Raw genomic sequence first — 15,001 nt, 5'->3', positions numbered from 1 at the left:
CGCGGCATGTGGGATCCTCCCGGACCGGGGCACGAACCCGCGTTCCCCCCATCAGCAGGCGGACTCTCAACCACTGCGCCACCAGGGAAGCCCCAACTATGTACTTTTTAATCATTACTCTTGAAATTTCAAAAACATCTCCCTCTCTCTCTCTTTCACAAACACACACACACACACACACACACACACACACACCTCTCCCCCAACCCAACCCTCTTTCTGTCCCCTTCCCTCTCAATATGAATTTCCAGGGCTCCACTTGATTACAAAGGAATAGTGCTAACCCTATGAGAATGCTATGAAATTATAGCTTCATACCCTGTATTAGTAGAATTGGAAGTCTGTTTTGCTGCCATTTAACCTTGTCCTTCACATTCTCCATCTGGTCTGGTACTTAAAACAAATGGATTCTCCCAGGCACCAACAGATAAGGATAAAATTACACATGCAGACAGGGTCTCCTTATGAGGATGTTAATGTTAAAACGGACGAGAAGGTCTGTTTTGTAGTTTCCCCATTCTTCGAGCTAGTGTTCTGATGGATCAGAATATAATTATTCTCTTTCTTTTTCTCAACAGGGAAACTACGTGTCTGCAAGAGCTTATTATGAGAGAGCCTTACAGCTGGTTCCAGACAGCAAACTGCTGCAGGAAAATCTTGCCAAATTGGATCGTCTAGAAAAAAGATTACAAGAAGTTCGAGAAAAGGATCAAATGTAACAGCATTTGACCCAGGTCTCCAAGGGACAGTACTGGTGCCTTTGGAAGAGGAAGCACTGACAGACGGAAGCCTTGCTTTCACATCAGTTGGGGCACAACCGATGACGTTTTCCTCTTACCCGAGTTCAGGGTGGCACCTTTTGGGAAACCTGCTGGTAACCCTGTGCTGGGGACTTGCGTTTCCATGAAAGAAGACAAAAAAGAGCAAGCAAGGGCCAGAAGGCCCGAAGGAAGGAAAACAGCAACTACACATTTTACAGATTTTTGTTTGCTTTAATTCCAGATTTCCTTTCATATATTTGTCTGCTTTTCCAACCTGGAAATCTAATTCCATTTCTTAGTGTAGATACTTGTGTCTCAGAAATAGAGGCTTGAAATGCTATGAACACATGGCATCTCTTCTTTATGAGAGGAGATATTTCAGAGAGGATAAATCCTCTGGGATAAACCATTTGAGAAATTCTACCAAGAGGTAGCTCACTGAATTCTCCAGAACTAGAAAAGAGTGTCTAACAGTTTTCGTAAAACCTTCCTGAATATATGGGGAAAGGGGCTATTGTAAGATAAAGCTAAGTAAGGTTTGTCTAATATCCTTCTGAGGATAGTGCTAGAGCCCTGTTGAGAAGTAAATTAAATTCCACTCTGGTACAAGCTGTTTTCCCATTGCCTAATATGTCAAAAAGGAAGCTTCTGGAATTGTGTATGAATATTATTATTCTTAGGGAAAAATCAAGGGTCTTGCTACCCCTGACTCTTCATGGAAATGTTTTAAATTAATTTTATTACAAGTATTACTAGAGTAGTGGTTCTGCTCTAAGATTTCATAAGTGCTTTTAAAACTCATACATGTTTCTGCCTCCAAATATATTGTTATTTTGGTGGAGAAAAAAATAGTATATTCTACATGAGAAATATTAAAGATATTAATTGAGAGAAATGTTCTACTTTATTATCTTAACATTCAGACGTTCTGAGATTATTTTTTGAAAATATATTTAACCACTGAGGAATCTTTACAGTATATTACAGAAATCTTCATAGACTCTAAATAGATGGACAGCTCTATTGATTTGTCTTCCTAGGCTTAATGAGAATCCTGTGCTTAGAACATGAATGATAGAACCTGCAGTTCCTGGTTCTGTATTTGTAATTTTGGAGATTTCATGGAGAATGCTCAAAAAAATCTAGGAAAAAAAGTCTAAATTCATAATTTTAAAATATATATTTATAGTTAAAAGATAAGGATGGCAAGGTTGAATTTACAATTTGACATTTGTCTTTTAGTGTTATTTATTTCATAACTTATAAAATATTTAATATATACACACTTTTTTCTCTGTACATAGTGGTTTTAATAGCAGTTTTCACAACTGATCATACAAAAATTATAAATCTAAATTACAAGGTAGTTAAGTTTTAACAGCCCCTAAAATAATTTGTCTTGACTATTCACTTGCTAAAGCTAAAGAAATTAGGAATCAGCCTTCAGTGTTTGGGAGGTAATATATTTTGAAATTGAAGAAATTGGAATACTGATCCTCATTTTGTTTTCATCATAAACTTTAAAAAAAAAAAAAAACCCACTCTGGTCATTGCTGTTCCTGGTGCTAAGCCAGGTGTCATACACATGTAGGAGCCTGAAGGCACACGTATGTCACATGCTCAGGCCAGAGCAAGAAGTCTTCTGCTGCTTTCCAACCCCAGTATCACAGACCACTGCCTCTCTGTGTTGTTATTATTATTTTCTTGTCAAGGTAAATCTAGATAAAAGGAGGAAAAACTTCTTTGGAAAGGGATGATGCCAGGAATATTTTAAATGCAAGAGATTACAGAATTTGAATTAGCAAATTCTGTTTGTGTGTATTCTGTTTGTGTATATCAGTAATCCAATAATGTATATATTACCACTCTGATCTTCTGTTTCTAGTAGTCTTTTAATGTTATATATCATAAATGTATCCAAAATTTCATTTAAAATATTTTTATTCCCTCCCAAATTATACTTCTGTAGTCCGAAGGTCAAGAAGTGTACTACAGTATTTATTGTAAAATAACTACTCCATCCCCAAAATGAAAAACATGAAGCCCTAGCTACAAACAATATCTAGGACTTTAATTACAACTTTTTAGTTTTAGTGTAACAAAAACTCATACTTAGAAAGTTAATGGAAAAGGTAGAGCCCCAAATTTTGAAAAGCAATTACGCCTTACTTGAAGGGCTGCTAAAGATAGGCGAGTACATTTGTTGGAATGATTGAAATGGCTATTACAGCCTAAAAGTTTCGGAGAGAAAATGGTCACTGGCCTTCAGGAGACTTTTCCTGCCTTCTTTTGGGTGCTTTTCTCTCTTTCTCTGTTCTCTGTCTCTCTCTTTTTCTCTCCCCGTCTCTCTCGTGCCCTCTCTCCCCCACCCCTTCTCTCTCTCTCCCCTTCCGTCTCTCTGTCTTTCTCACTCTGTCACTCTGTCTCGTTCTTTCTGCACACACTGGCATCTCTTTGAACATTAAAAGTAAGCCTGTTTGTTGGACTAGATATTTCTGTCCTGAGTTAGTACTTTCACTTAGATGTGGCCAATGAAATACTTTTCATAGTTGAGTGGTGCCTATAAGAAGATAAATCACCTATTATTTTTCAGAGATATTAAGTGTATTTTATAACTATTTTTATTTGTTCTTGTAACATGAAATAATATGTGGAATTCATCCTTATCAAAACAAAAATGGAGTGCCCTGGCTACTCATGGAGATGCATCCAGGTTCCCTTAACAAAAGCATGCTTGGCTGTGAGTTGATAGCCCCTTTCTGAGATGGAATTGCAAAGCCAGCTTCCCGGACGTGCAGTCTCTGTAGACCCTCAGAGTCCTGCACTCAGAAGCACCTTGTGTTTGGTTGAATTCTCTGCTTGAAGTTCTCAGTAATTTGTGAATAATTCCATTTTGCACCGGGTCGTGGGTAGGAGGGAAGGTGGCTGAGGACAAGACAGGAGTCGCTTCTGTCTAGCTGAACACTTGATCTAATGAGGAGAGCTTCATTGGTGACTGTTACCCTGTGCAGCATTGGCTGTGTTGTCTCAGCTACACTTAGAGTTCCTTGTGTACATATATTCCCCTCCTACTACCAGTCTGTCTAACCTGTCCTTCTGTCTGACCAGAACCAGTTCTCCTTGCCTTCAAATTCTCCAGTAAGTGGCAGTCCTTTCACATGTCCTTCGACATAGGAGCCACGAGAATGGCTTTACAAGTTTATGTTAACCTTAAGAATTATTCAGGATTTTAAAACTGATTCAGATGTTTTCAACCTGTTAACGGCATTCGTAAAACATGGTTCAGTGATGTAACGTAAGTGAACTAAACCAAAGATTTAAATACCTTGGAGGAAAAGAAATTTTAGGGAATCCTGAGATGTATCTTTTAGGCCTGTTTATTTTGCAGCCCATCAAAAAACAGAGAGGATTATCAGCGCTTTGATTCCAACTCCCCTACAGTACTTCACAGCGCCCAGTGTGCGAGTCTGACATGCCTAACACGTGGTACCTCGGTTTGGTGCAGGGTTTTGCAGTGGTTGTGCATTTCAACAGGACTAAGTGAGAAAATCCAAACCTTTCCATGCAAGGTTTTGTATCGCCTCTATTAAACATTCCAGGCCTCCCGGATTGAAGAGCCGCGTTCAGCTGATAGCTGAGATCTCGCCCCTCACACACAGGTGCTTTCGGCCCTGGTGGATTTGAGGATAACCTGCGTGCGCACCTTTAGGAATCCCTGGACCCTGGCCACCCAGGTTACGATTCTAATGTGCAAGTGAGGCATTTGACCTTTATATTTACAGAATTCTTGGTTCTCGGATGGAGAGGGATTGCCTTGCCATTTGCACGTACCAGACGAGGTGCCCGGTATATAAAACTCATATTGTTTATGACTCATAGAAGGGCCCATGACATAGAACCGTGTTCTCTATGCCTCCCTCTTTCTTTAGGTTACACACGTCAGCTTTTGTTAATTATTTCTTAATTGTACTCATTAGAATCAGTTTTTTAAAAAAAACAAAACTTTTTCTCTGATTTGTGATGGATTTGCACCTTAGATCAATAAATCCATAGGATATTAGTAATAACACTCAAAGCAAATGTAGTTATAGGTGTTCTGTGTATTTTAATTTTTTTCCTGGTTTCCAAATCACATTTACTTTGATTAAATTATATGTTGGTATCTCCCAATAATAGCAAAACTTAACCATCTAAATGGCATCTTTTGGCATTTTAAAAGTACATACCTGTCAAATCTTGTGTTTAGGCTGTAATTGAATAGGAGGAAAACTTACAATGCCAAAAATTATGGAGAAGTATAACTGTTTATGGTTATTCTTGAAGTTTTCGATGTGAAAAATATGTTGAACAGTTCTTCCAAAAATAGCACTTCCTTATTTTTGTTTTTTAGTAGTCATATAACTTAAAGAGAAGAAATAAAATAACTTCAATCAAAGCTATGGTTTACTGTCAGTAAAATAAAATGTCACAACAGAATCAATATCTATCAATTGGCTCATATAAAAATGTTCCATTTTTAACACCAAGGATCCTTTCCATTAAAACCTTTAGGGCATATAACTTGTAAAATTAGCACCCATCACAATATGCAGTCATTATTAGTTTGTAAGTTTAGATCAGCATTTACCACAAACTGTAAAGAGGTGTCTACGTCCAGAAATCCAGGAATTTTTTCCCATTCTCAGTGGTGCACATGGTGCATATTTGTATCACTTTAGACTTTTCCAATGTGCATAATGTCTTTCTGGGGTTGTCTTGCTGGTCCATAGGAGGGGAGACCCAGTCCAAGAACCAGGAGATCTGGATTCCAGTCCTGCTCTGCCACCGAGGTGTCGCCTCACCTGGGACACGTTACCAAGTGTCTCAGTCATGTTTATTGCCCGTTAAAGGAGTGGTTAGTTCTATGGACCTATCAAGCTCTGTGAGTTCCCTGAATCCAAATGGAAAGCCCTCTGCCTCTGAAGAGATAACTGATAAGTGTTGCCCTTCGTTTTAGGAATTCTTAATCATTGCAGCAAAACACATACACAAACAACCCTAAAAGTGACTGAACTGCCCAAGTGCTTTAATATGGCAGAGGTAACTACTCTTATTTTGCAGTCTGTACACATGAAAAATAGCGATTTTTTTATGTTTCTAAGGAAAAAAGATTTAAAAAAATTTCCTCCAAAGGAACGAAGACATCTGTAGAAGCCATGGCTTGCTTTGACAATGTGGAAATCATTTGACTTGCTGTGACTCACCCATCCCTCCTTTTGTCAGAGGAAAATACTTACATCATGTTCTTGATCAGTTGTATATAAATGTACATTTTTGTTACTTTTGCTGTGCCAGTTAGAAATATATCTCCCATAAAGTATTTCTCCCATTTAAGTCTGATTATGTACACTTTGCCTAGAGCTTTCCAAAATAAAATTTATGTAAATGTCTATTTTATATAAAATATGATGAAAATAATTATGTCTTGTCTCAATCTCTCAAGTGCTCCGTGATTAGTACCCACTGAAATCCATGTCACCAGTAGGTGCCTGCTTTAAAAATAAAAAAGAGTATCCTTCCTTTCCCCAGTCATTCATTCATTCATTGCATTGTTCTGTATGCTTTGTGTCTGCTCTCTTTTTCATATCCCACAACCACTGTTTCAGTGCTTACCCATTCCAGATCTTCTCCCCTCACTTACTGAGGAGATGCCTTCACCGCTTTCTTTATGGAGTAAATACGAGGTAGAAAACCCTCAATATCCTGCACTCAGTCATCTACAAACTTAACCTGCACCCAATTCTCCCCTCCTGTTGCTACAATGGAAGAAGAGGGCCCTCGGCCCTGGATAATCACATCTTGTAGAAATTCATTCCATTCTTTAATCTCTTTCTTCTTCTTCCTTAACTTCTTCCTTTTTCTGGCTCTTATCAATTCTGTTCTATTTTAAAAACACAGGGCTTCCCTGGTGGCGCAGCGGTTGCGCGTCCGCCTGCCGATGCAGGGGAACCGGGTTCGCGCCCCGGTCCGGGAGGATCCCACGTGCCGCGGAGCGGCTGGGCCCGTGAGCCATGGCCGCTGAGCATGCGCGTCCGGAGCCTGTGCTTCGCAACGGGAGAGACCACGGCAGAGGAAGGCCCGCATACCACAAAAAAAAAATAAATAAATAAAAATAAAATAAAATAAAATAAAAACACAGATACAGGTAGCCACCATCAAGATCACTTGAAAAAAATCCTACCTTTATTCCTTTTCATCTGTGGCTGCTACTGCGTCTCTTTATGTCCTTCACAGCCAGACTATTTTGAATAAATTGTCTTCACTCATTCTTTCTACTTGCATCCTTCACATTCTCTCTGCAACCTCGTGAAATCCGTCTCTGCAACAAATATTCAAATAAAGTTGCTGTTTCTAACGTCACTAATAATCACTTTAGTGCTGATTCCTAGGTCTTGTGGGAGTTGGGAGAGCGTTCAAGAGTTTAGACCAGTGGTTTAGTGGGAATGGAAAAACATATTTTAAACAAAATATTATTTACCCCATGACTTGCTCATTGTTCATGGGTTAGTCTCCTAACACTCCTAATTTTACAACTGTGCTTAGAGCTGGGCCCTCCATCAAGAGTCTTGGAAGGCCTCCGATAGCAGATCATTATTTTGGTGCCCTAATGAAGATATATGTTCAAATTCAAGGCAGAGTTCCCAATCCAATTTGGGATAGTCCAGCCCACTCTGCTTGACATCCTTTCCTTTTCTGAAGTTTTTTGTTTTGTTTTGTTTTTAAATAAGAGAACCCTTCCATTTGGACCCTTCAAGGTCACCACAAACCCAACATATTTAAACCATCATCTTACTAGCAAATTTAAATCTAAAACTAATGACCTGGCTTTTGCTATGTATGCAATTCGTATTGAATGGCTCTTTTTCTACTTAATGGAAAGGCATTATTTTGTTAAGCCAGAAAGGGATCAATCTTCTGTATAGAAGGACAAGGTCTCACTTGAGGCTGTGAGTTTGAACTCTGGAAACAAAGGGAGCTGTGATGTAACAGGAAATGAAACAGTGCCCAACCCCATGGAGACTCCCAGGTGTGAAACAAACCACTGAAGACCCTGCAAAGCTGTGTGTGTACCATGTGCACAAGACTGCAAGGGGACAGGGTCTGTAAGCTTCATGAGGTTAGCCATGAACTTGAACATCGTGGGTCCAACGTGCACAGCACATGTTCATTTTTTCTTTCCTCCTATTTTATTTTGTAACAGCTTTGTAGTGGCTTTAATCTGACCCTCTCCTGCTAAGAAGAAAGAGAGGAGTTTGGGTCCATTTGGAGGGTCTGAGCTTTTATTGGAGAGTAGTGGGCCCCTGGGGCCACAGATGGTTATGGTAATAATCGTGAGGTCACTACAGTGAAAGCGAAACTCGGAGATGAGAGTGGTGAAGGCCATGGGTCAGACAGCCACTACCTGGAGAGTTCTTTTACAGCACTCAGGTGTAGCAGTGTATTTTCAGAAAAGAGCTGCTTACCTTACCAAGTCCCCTCCTGGTGTCCCCTAGACACCCAAGCTTGAAACCCAGGAGTCATCTACTCAGTCAAACTGCCATCCAAGTTGTGACTATTTTAAATAAATACTTAAAATGGTGCTACTCTCAAGAACAAATCAGTCCAACAGAACTATCTGTTGATGATGGCAGTGTTCCATATCTGTGCTGTCCAATATGGTAGCCACTAGGCACAGGTGGCTATTGAGCACTAGAAATGTAGCTAGTGCGACTGAGGAACAAAATTTTTTATTTTTGTTAATATTAATTTTAATCACCATACATGGCTAATGTCCACTCTATTGGACAGTGCAACTTTAGAGCTTTTCAGTATTGTAAGACCTGGGACATAAAAATCACAGAAACCCCTTTTAGCTTCATAAGACAAGAAGGCTTGAGATGGCGTGTTTCAAGTTTGGGTGCCAATCACATTCTTTAAGCTTTTTGCCAGAAGCTTCCCAATTCACCTTCTGCCCCCCTCTGACTGTCAGCTGCCTGTCCCTGGACCTGCATTCCCTCCACCTCGACGGTCTCTGTTTTCCTGTCCTTCTGTCTACCACCTGCCTGTCTCCCTAATTTGTTTACCCTCTTACCTCAAGGAGCTTTTATTTCTATTCTATACAAAAGTGAGATAACTGGGGCTGGGGGACTGGTGTCTAGGTTAGTTAATATATATAAAATGTTCACTTAGCCTTGCCCTCATTTTTTGATAAATTACAAATCAATTACAAATTCTGGCTTTATTCCTCTCCCAATCTCAAGCTAACTCGTTACAAATTACTTATTAGAAAATAATTATTGAAAAAATGCTGACATGATAATCCTGCTAGTGAATTCATTTTAATACTCTTAAATGCTGGACCCTACAGTTTTGGTCCATTCCACTGAAGTTGATGATAACACTGCCACTCAGAAAAGGAACGGGGTAGAAACCTGATCTTTCACATCCACTCCCTTTGAAAACTTGGGAGTGTCAAGGTCTTCAGCAAGCTTCTTAGAAGCAGGGTGGTACCTTTACAGACTCGACTTTTCACGAGTCCTCCTCCTTTCAGAGGTCAGCCTGCCTGTGTCTTGCACGGGTGCCCAGCTTCCTTGACCCCGGGCTTGGGCCACACTCCCTGCTTGGGGACAGAATTCACCTGCGCTGAGCGTTCTAGGCCACTGATCCCCTTGCTCCCGCATCTGGCCCAGGCTCACCCTCGAGGTCACCCCGCTTCCTGTCTCCAGGGGCGGATGGCGGGGGCGCTATGACACCTGGGCGGCCCGAGAGCGGCCAAGGCTCGGCCGGTCCTGAGGAGGGAAAGCTGTGCGCCCGGCTGTGCGGCAGGTGCGGCCCCTTGGCGCCGCGGGAGGGAGTGAAGAGCGCGGGCGCTTCCGGGAGCGCGAGTCCTGCGGCCGGAGCGCCTCTCCTCGCCGGGTTTGCACCGCCGGCGTCTGACGAAGACCGACGGGACCCCGCGCGCGGGCGCCATGCGGACGCCGCCTGGCGCTGCTTCGCTGCTGCTCTTGATGCTCGCGGTCCGCCCCTGGCGGAGCGGAGGTGAGCCGGGTCCTGGGCGCCGAGGCTGCGGGCGGCTCAGCGCCAGCATGGGGACTTCATTCCTCCCCAGGCCAAAAGGGAGACTAGCCAGGTGTGCCCAAGAAGGGCCTGGGCCGGATTTTCTTCTGCAATCCTTTGGATTCTGGAGTTCAAGGTTTTAGGCACATCTGCTAATCATGCTTGTGCTAAGGATTCTCCTCCAAGGAAAGATAACCAAGTAGAAGTAACTTAAAACCTAATAGGGCTTCCGTGGTGGCGCAGTGGTTCGTGCCCCGGTCCGGGAGGATCCCAGGTGCCGCGGAGCGGCTGGGCCCGTGAGCCATGGCCGCTGAGCCTGCGCGTCCGGAGCCTGTGCTCCGCAACGGGAGAGGCCACAGCAGTGAGAGGCCCGCGTACCGCAAAAACAAACAAACAAACAAACAAACAAACAAAAAAAACCTAATAGCTCTGTTCCGGAGCAGCATATGTTCTCCAGTATCTTTCATTCCACCTAAATTATGTGATGCTTACCCTCCCAGAGAAAGCCCCGAATCCATCACCAGAGGGAGAGGCCCTCATGCAGTGCCCAGGTCTTTTTTCTTAAGGTGGCTCAGGCTGTAAAGGGCAGGGGGGTGGCGAGGCAAGTTCTAGTCAACGAGTGGTATAGTGTCAGGGGTATCTCGGGAAAAGAAAGGGGATAGCCTGCAGCTGAGTGACACCAGAACATCTGAGCCAGGCCAGGAAAATCCAAACGTGGAAATCAGGATAAGTGAACGCTTACATACGGTGCCGTGTGTGTGTGTGTGTGTGTGTGTGTGTGATCACACATATGCTCTCCCACACAGGACTGAAGTGCGGAATTCGTGCAGTTGATTTGAAAAGTACGGAAACTACCTTGGAATCGGGGTTCTTCTCTAGAATTAGTAGTTGGGGAAATTCAACAGTTGGTGGACACCCGTGGCAGGTGGGTATAACAAAGACATTGATTTCTTAATGAGAAAACGGTGAATTATTTCCTTTGTTTCAAATACCGCAACTCCAGGTTAACATGTAATTTTTCTCTGGACCCCACTTGACCTCACTGTCAATGAGTTTACTTCATAGGAAATCTCTTCCTAACCAATTTATATCAGTGGCTTAATGTGACATCATATTAGAAGAGTTGATTTCAAATGTTTCTGAAGGAGATGACATCTGTGTGGAGATGTATGTTAGTTGTGTTCATAACTTTTTTCTTGGGCAGGTCTCCCTGAAATTAGGTAGGCACCACTTCTGTGGAGGAAGCTTGATTCAAGATGATCTGGTGGTTACAGCAGCACACTGCCTGGCTAGCCTCGATGAGTAAGTAGTGGATTTCCATTACTTATCAAACCTTGATCCATGGCAATAGGACTGGGAGATTCGACGCCCTAAATACCATACAAGGTTCAATCTTAGTCCCTTTCTTAATTATCCCCTCTGGTCCACCTACCCACTGACCTTCCGGATTCCCAGAAACTTGCGTATATCCCAAGATTTCTTGTGCTTCCTACTCTACTAATCAGAGACCCCATAGATCCCAGACATCATCTATGATCTGTGGAGTTAGTGGTGGGGTAGGGGTGATGGTTACTTACTTTAATAAAGTATTAACATCAAATGTTAAACGGATGCACTAATGTTCTAATAATCTGAGTTTCAGTAATTAGGAGGGGAAAATACTGTGGAAATAACAGATACTTGACTAGATTAAAAGAGGGTACTAGTAAAAGGAAAAGAAGGACAGTTCTAGGAACAACCTTTCTATCTTGCTTAAAATGGTCGAGCATATATAGACTGGTTTATGTACAAAAGAAGACACAAATATTTTATGCAGAAAGACAATTGACGCTAGGGGAAAGGGTTCACAGAATGTAAACACTCTGTGATTGAAAACCGTGACTTTTTATAGATACCTATAATTTACAGGGAATTATAACAATTGATAATAATCACTAATAAAGATACATCTTCTTTTAAGACTTAGTAATGCTTAAAGGTACATTAATCACTTTCATTTAATTACATGAAACCAACACTGTCTTTCCTGGCGGAGACAACTAGACTTATTGAAAGGTTTTTGTTTGGTTTTAGGAAGCAAATTAAGCATCTGACTGTGACTGCTGGGGAGTATAACCTCTTTCAGAAGGATAAGGAGGAACAGAAAATTCCTGTCTCAGAAATTATTATCCATCCTAAATACAACAGACTTGGATATATGAGTTTTGATATTGCACTGCTATATCTAAAACACAAAGCCAACTTTGGTAAGTAGGGAGTGTTGGAGTACAAAAAAATAGAATGGAGAAAACTGTGTTTATTAATTCTCTGCCAGTTAACTTTCAATTCCTGTGTATATATCTAGAAATATTTGAATAGCTAAGTTTCGCTCCTTAAAAAATAATTTTGTTTAATCTATAACATATAAAAAACACTGTACCAGCCACGAATTACGTATGCTTAACTTAATCAACATTTTAAGTACTCCAGTGTCTTGGCTGGGCAGTATTCTAGGCCATCTACCTGTACTCAGCTCTAGCCAAGGAGTGTGGGACATTTGAAAATGTCCTCAGAGACTTCTTTCTGTCACTGTTATGTACTAGATATCTGATGTACTAGATATCTGACACTCTGTCAGCACAAATAATCTAAACATTCTGGTTAAAATATTAAAAATCTACTTTTTTAAAATACAAGAAAGGGACGTGTTCAGTGGCCAAAAACAATGAAAGAGAACAGATCCAGAGAAGTTAGCCAGGCACTGAAGTAAGTGACTGCCCTTGAGGCATCTCAATGATCTTTAAGAACCTAGAGCCTTAACTGGCCATGCAAGGAGCCTGCATGGGAGTAGGATGGGGGATGGGAAAGTCTGATTGGAGCTTCCCATGGATGTAACCTGGGACTTCCTGAAGGCTGATGCTTTGAAAGATAGGGGAAAAAGGAAAATATACCACATAAAGTGAAGGAATAAGGAAATTTACATACTTGAACCTTGGCCCTGAATGGAGGGCTCTCAGAAGAATCTGTAGCCTGAGCCAGGCTTCATTCAGGTTTGATGCTGGCATTCACATTACCTGTCACCAAAAACTCCAAGCCAAGACTTTAAAGTTGTTCCAGGTGAGTAATTGGGTTTCTGTCAGAAGCAAAGGTAGTAGATTCTCTTTGAAGAGATGAACCTTAAATCTCAGCTTGAATGTATTCCCATAAAGTTTTAATGAATGAGAGCACACAATTAAAAGCATGCAGAGAAAGTTGCCACCAAAGAGAGAGTCCAAAATAACAGCAATCAGAATCAGGCCTTCCAAGATTGCAGGCATTAAAATGAGATACATAATATAAAGTATGTTTTACTTAAGTTTAAATAAGTTAAAGTCTATCAAAAATCACTGAAGATCAAGAAACTGTTAACTGAGGAGGAAGACTTGGAAAAGAGTCAATAAAAAAGATATGAAAATATAATTGGAATTAGTAACACAATAGTTGGATTAGATAGCAGGTTAGATCAAATATAGAGAAGTAGAAGATCGGAAATAATTATCCAAAGAGACAAAAAAGTGGGACTGAGAAGATAGACTGGAAGAGTATGGTAAACAATCATTTTGAGTGTTAGAAGGCATACAGATAATGGGAAAGAGAGGCTATAATTTAAGAGAAAGTGAGTGAGGGTTAGTCATAGCTGATGAGACACTAACCTTCAGACTTAAGCCCAGTAATTTCAAACTATAATATTAAAAATAATTTTATATCTAGATATGCGTGCTGAAATTATAGCATCCTAAAACCCCAGCGTGGATCCCCAAAAATCTAGAGAATACTATATTCCAACAGAGAAGTGACAATTAGATTTACAGCTAATTTTTTTTTTTTTTTTTTTTTTTTTTTTTTGGCGGTACGCGGGCCTCTCACTGCTGTGGCCTCTCCTGTTGCGGAGCACAGGCTCCGGGCGCACAGGTGCAGCGGCCATGGCTCACGGGCCCAGCCGCTGCGCGACATGTGGGATCCTCCCAGACCGGGGCACGAACCTGTGTAGCCTGCATGGGCAGGCGGACTCTCAACCACTGCGCCACCAGGGAAGCCCTAACCTCTTTTTTGTTTATTTTTTTTTACTAAACTTTCTTTTGTTTAATCTGCTCCAGCCATCCTGACCTCCCCACTCTTCCTCAGACGTATGTGGCATGATTCCGCTGCAGGGACTTTCCATTTTGTTTTCTTCTTCTTCAAATGCTTTCCACCCCGATGACTGCCTGATTCCCTCCCTCAGCTTCTGCGCAGTGAGGCTTGACATGACTACCATTTTTAAAATTGCATCTCCCATGCTATCGTTCCTAATACCCAGACTTCTCATCTTTCTTACCCTGTTCTGATTTTTCTGGAAAAATCTGAGCACATATTACCTAACAACTAAATTATTAGATTTACTGTTTGTACTCCCCCCACCTCAAACACACACACACACACACACACACTTATTCACTCACCCACTCACACTTGTATCTAAGTTCTGCCAGGGAAGGATTTTTTTTTTCTGCTCATTCATTGAGGCCCAGAAGAGTGCTTGCCACATAATAGTGCTCAATTACTCTTGAGTGAAAAACTATCCTTTAAGAGCAAGGGCAAAACCTAAAACGTTGCTAGTTTGGGGAGGGTCATTATGGTATGTGTAACGTGTTTTTCCTTATTCTACTTGCATTTTTCTAAATTTCTATAAATATGAAATAGTTCTTTTGAGAGAGAAAAACTTTTAAAACGTATGTCATTATTACATTTAGGAAGAAAGTGTAGAAACCGTGAAATCAACCAGATGTCAGTTTCCAGATATATTTAGCCATTACTTGTCTGTGACTCTTACGACTTTTTGTTGCAGTTGTTTTTTCAGGAACTACTGTTCAGCCGATCTCTATTCCCCATAGAGGTGATAAATTTGAAGAAGGGATTTTTTGCATGGCCAGTGGATGGGGCAAGATTTCAGAGAGTAAGAGGCATCAAAAGAATGTAATATTTCTTCCAGGCCCCTTTACATGCCCAGTGGAAGCAGGAATTTTGTTGGTCTTGAATAATACATTTATCCTGGTTTCCCCCCTTGAGTTCTGGCCCAATGAAGACTTCTGGTTGTCTTCACCATAAAGTCTATACTTGGGGCTTCGCTGGTGGCGCAGTGGTTGCGCGTCCGCCTGCCGATGCAGGGG

The 15,001-nt window shown here is 41.4% G+C and overlaps 2 protein-coding genes across 2 annotated transcripts in view; both read left to right on the top strand.

Annotated features, from left to right (window-relative positions):
- The window catches only part of TMTC1 (transmembrane O-mannosyltransferase targeting cadherins 1), a 280,165-nt gene extending 278,596 nt beyond the window's left edge, over positions 1-1,569 (top strand). The window contains exon 17 of the mRNA XM_028491139.1: positions 579-1,569. Within this exon, the coding sequence (XP_028346940.1) occupies positions 579-719 (141 nt within the window). The 3' untranslated portion in view covers positions 720-1,569. The remainder of the gene's footprint in view (positions 1-578) is intronic.
- Positions 1,570-10,626: 9,057 nt separating this feature from the next.
- The window catches only part of OVCH1 (ovochymase 1), a 73,119-nt gene continuing 68,744 nt past the window's right edge, over positions 10,627-15,001 (top strand). Inside the window, 4 exon segments of the mRNA XM_024129007.1 lie at positions 10,627-10,761; positions 11,041-11,138; positions 11,910-12,082; positions 14,692-14,787. Coding sequence (XP_023984775.1) covers positions 10,627-10,761; positions 11,041-11,138; positions 11,910-12,082; positions 14,692-14,787 — 502 coding nt within the window.

This window comes from Physeter macrocephalus, chromosome 6, assembly GCF_002837175.3.
Source record: "Physeter macrocephalus isolate SW-GA chromosome 6, ASM283717v5, whole genome shotgun sequence".
In the NCBI taxonomy this organism is placed as follows: Eukaryota; Metazoa; Chordata; class Mammalia; order Artiodactyla; family Physeteridae; genus Physeter; species Physeter macrocephalus.
Note: the sequence above shows the minus strand (reverse complement) of the source record. Positions and strands in the feature narration are given on the sequence as shown.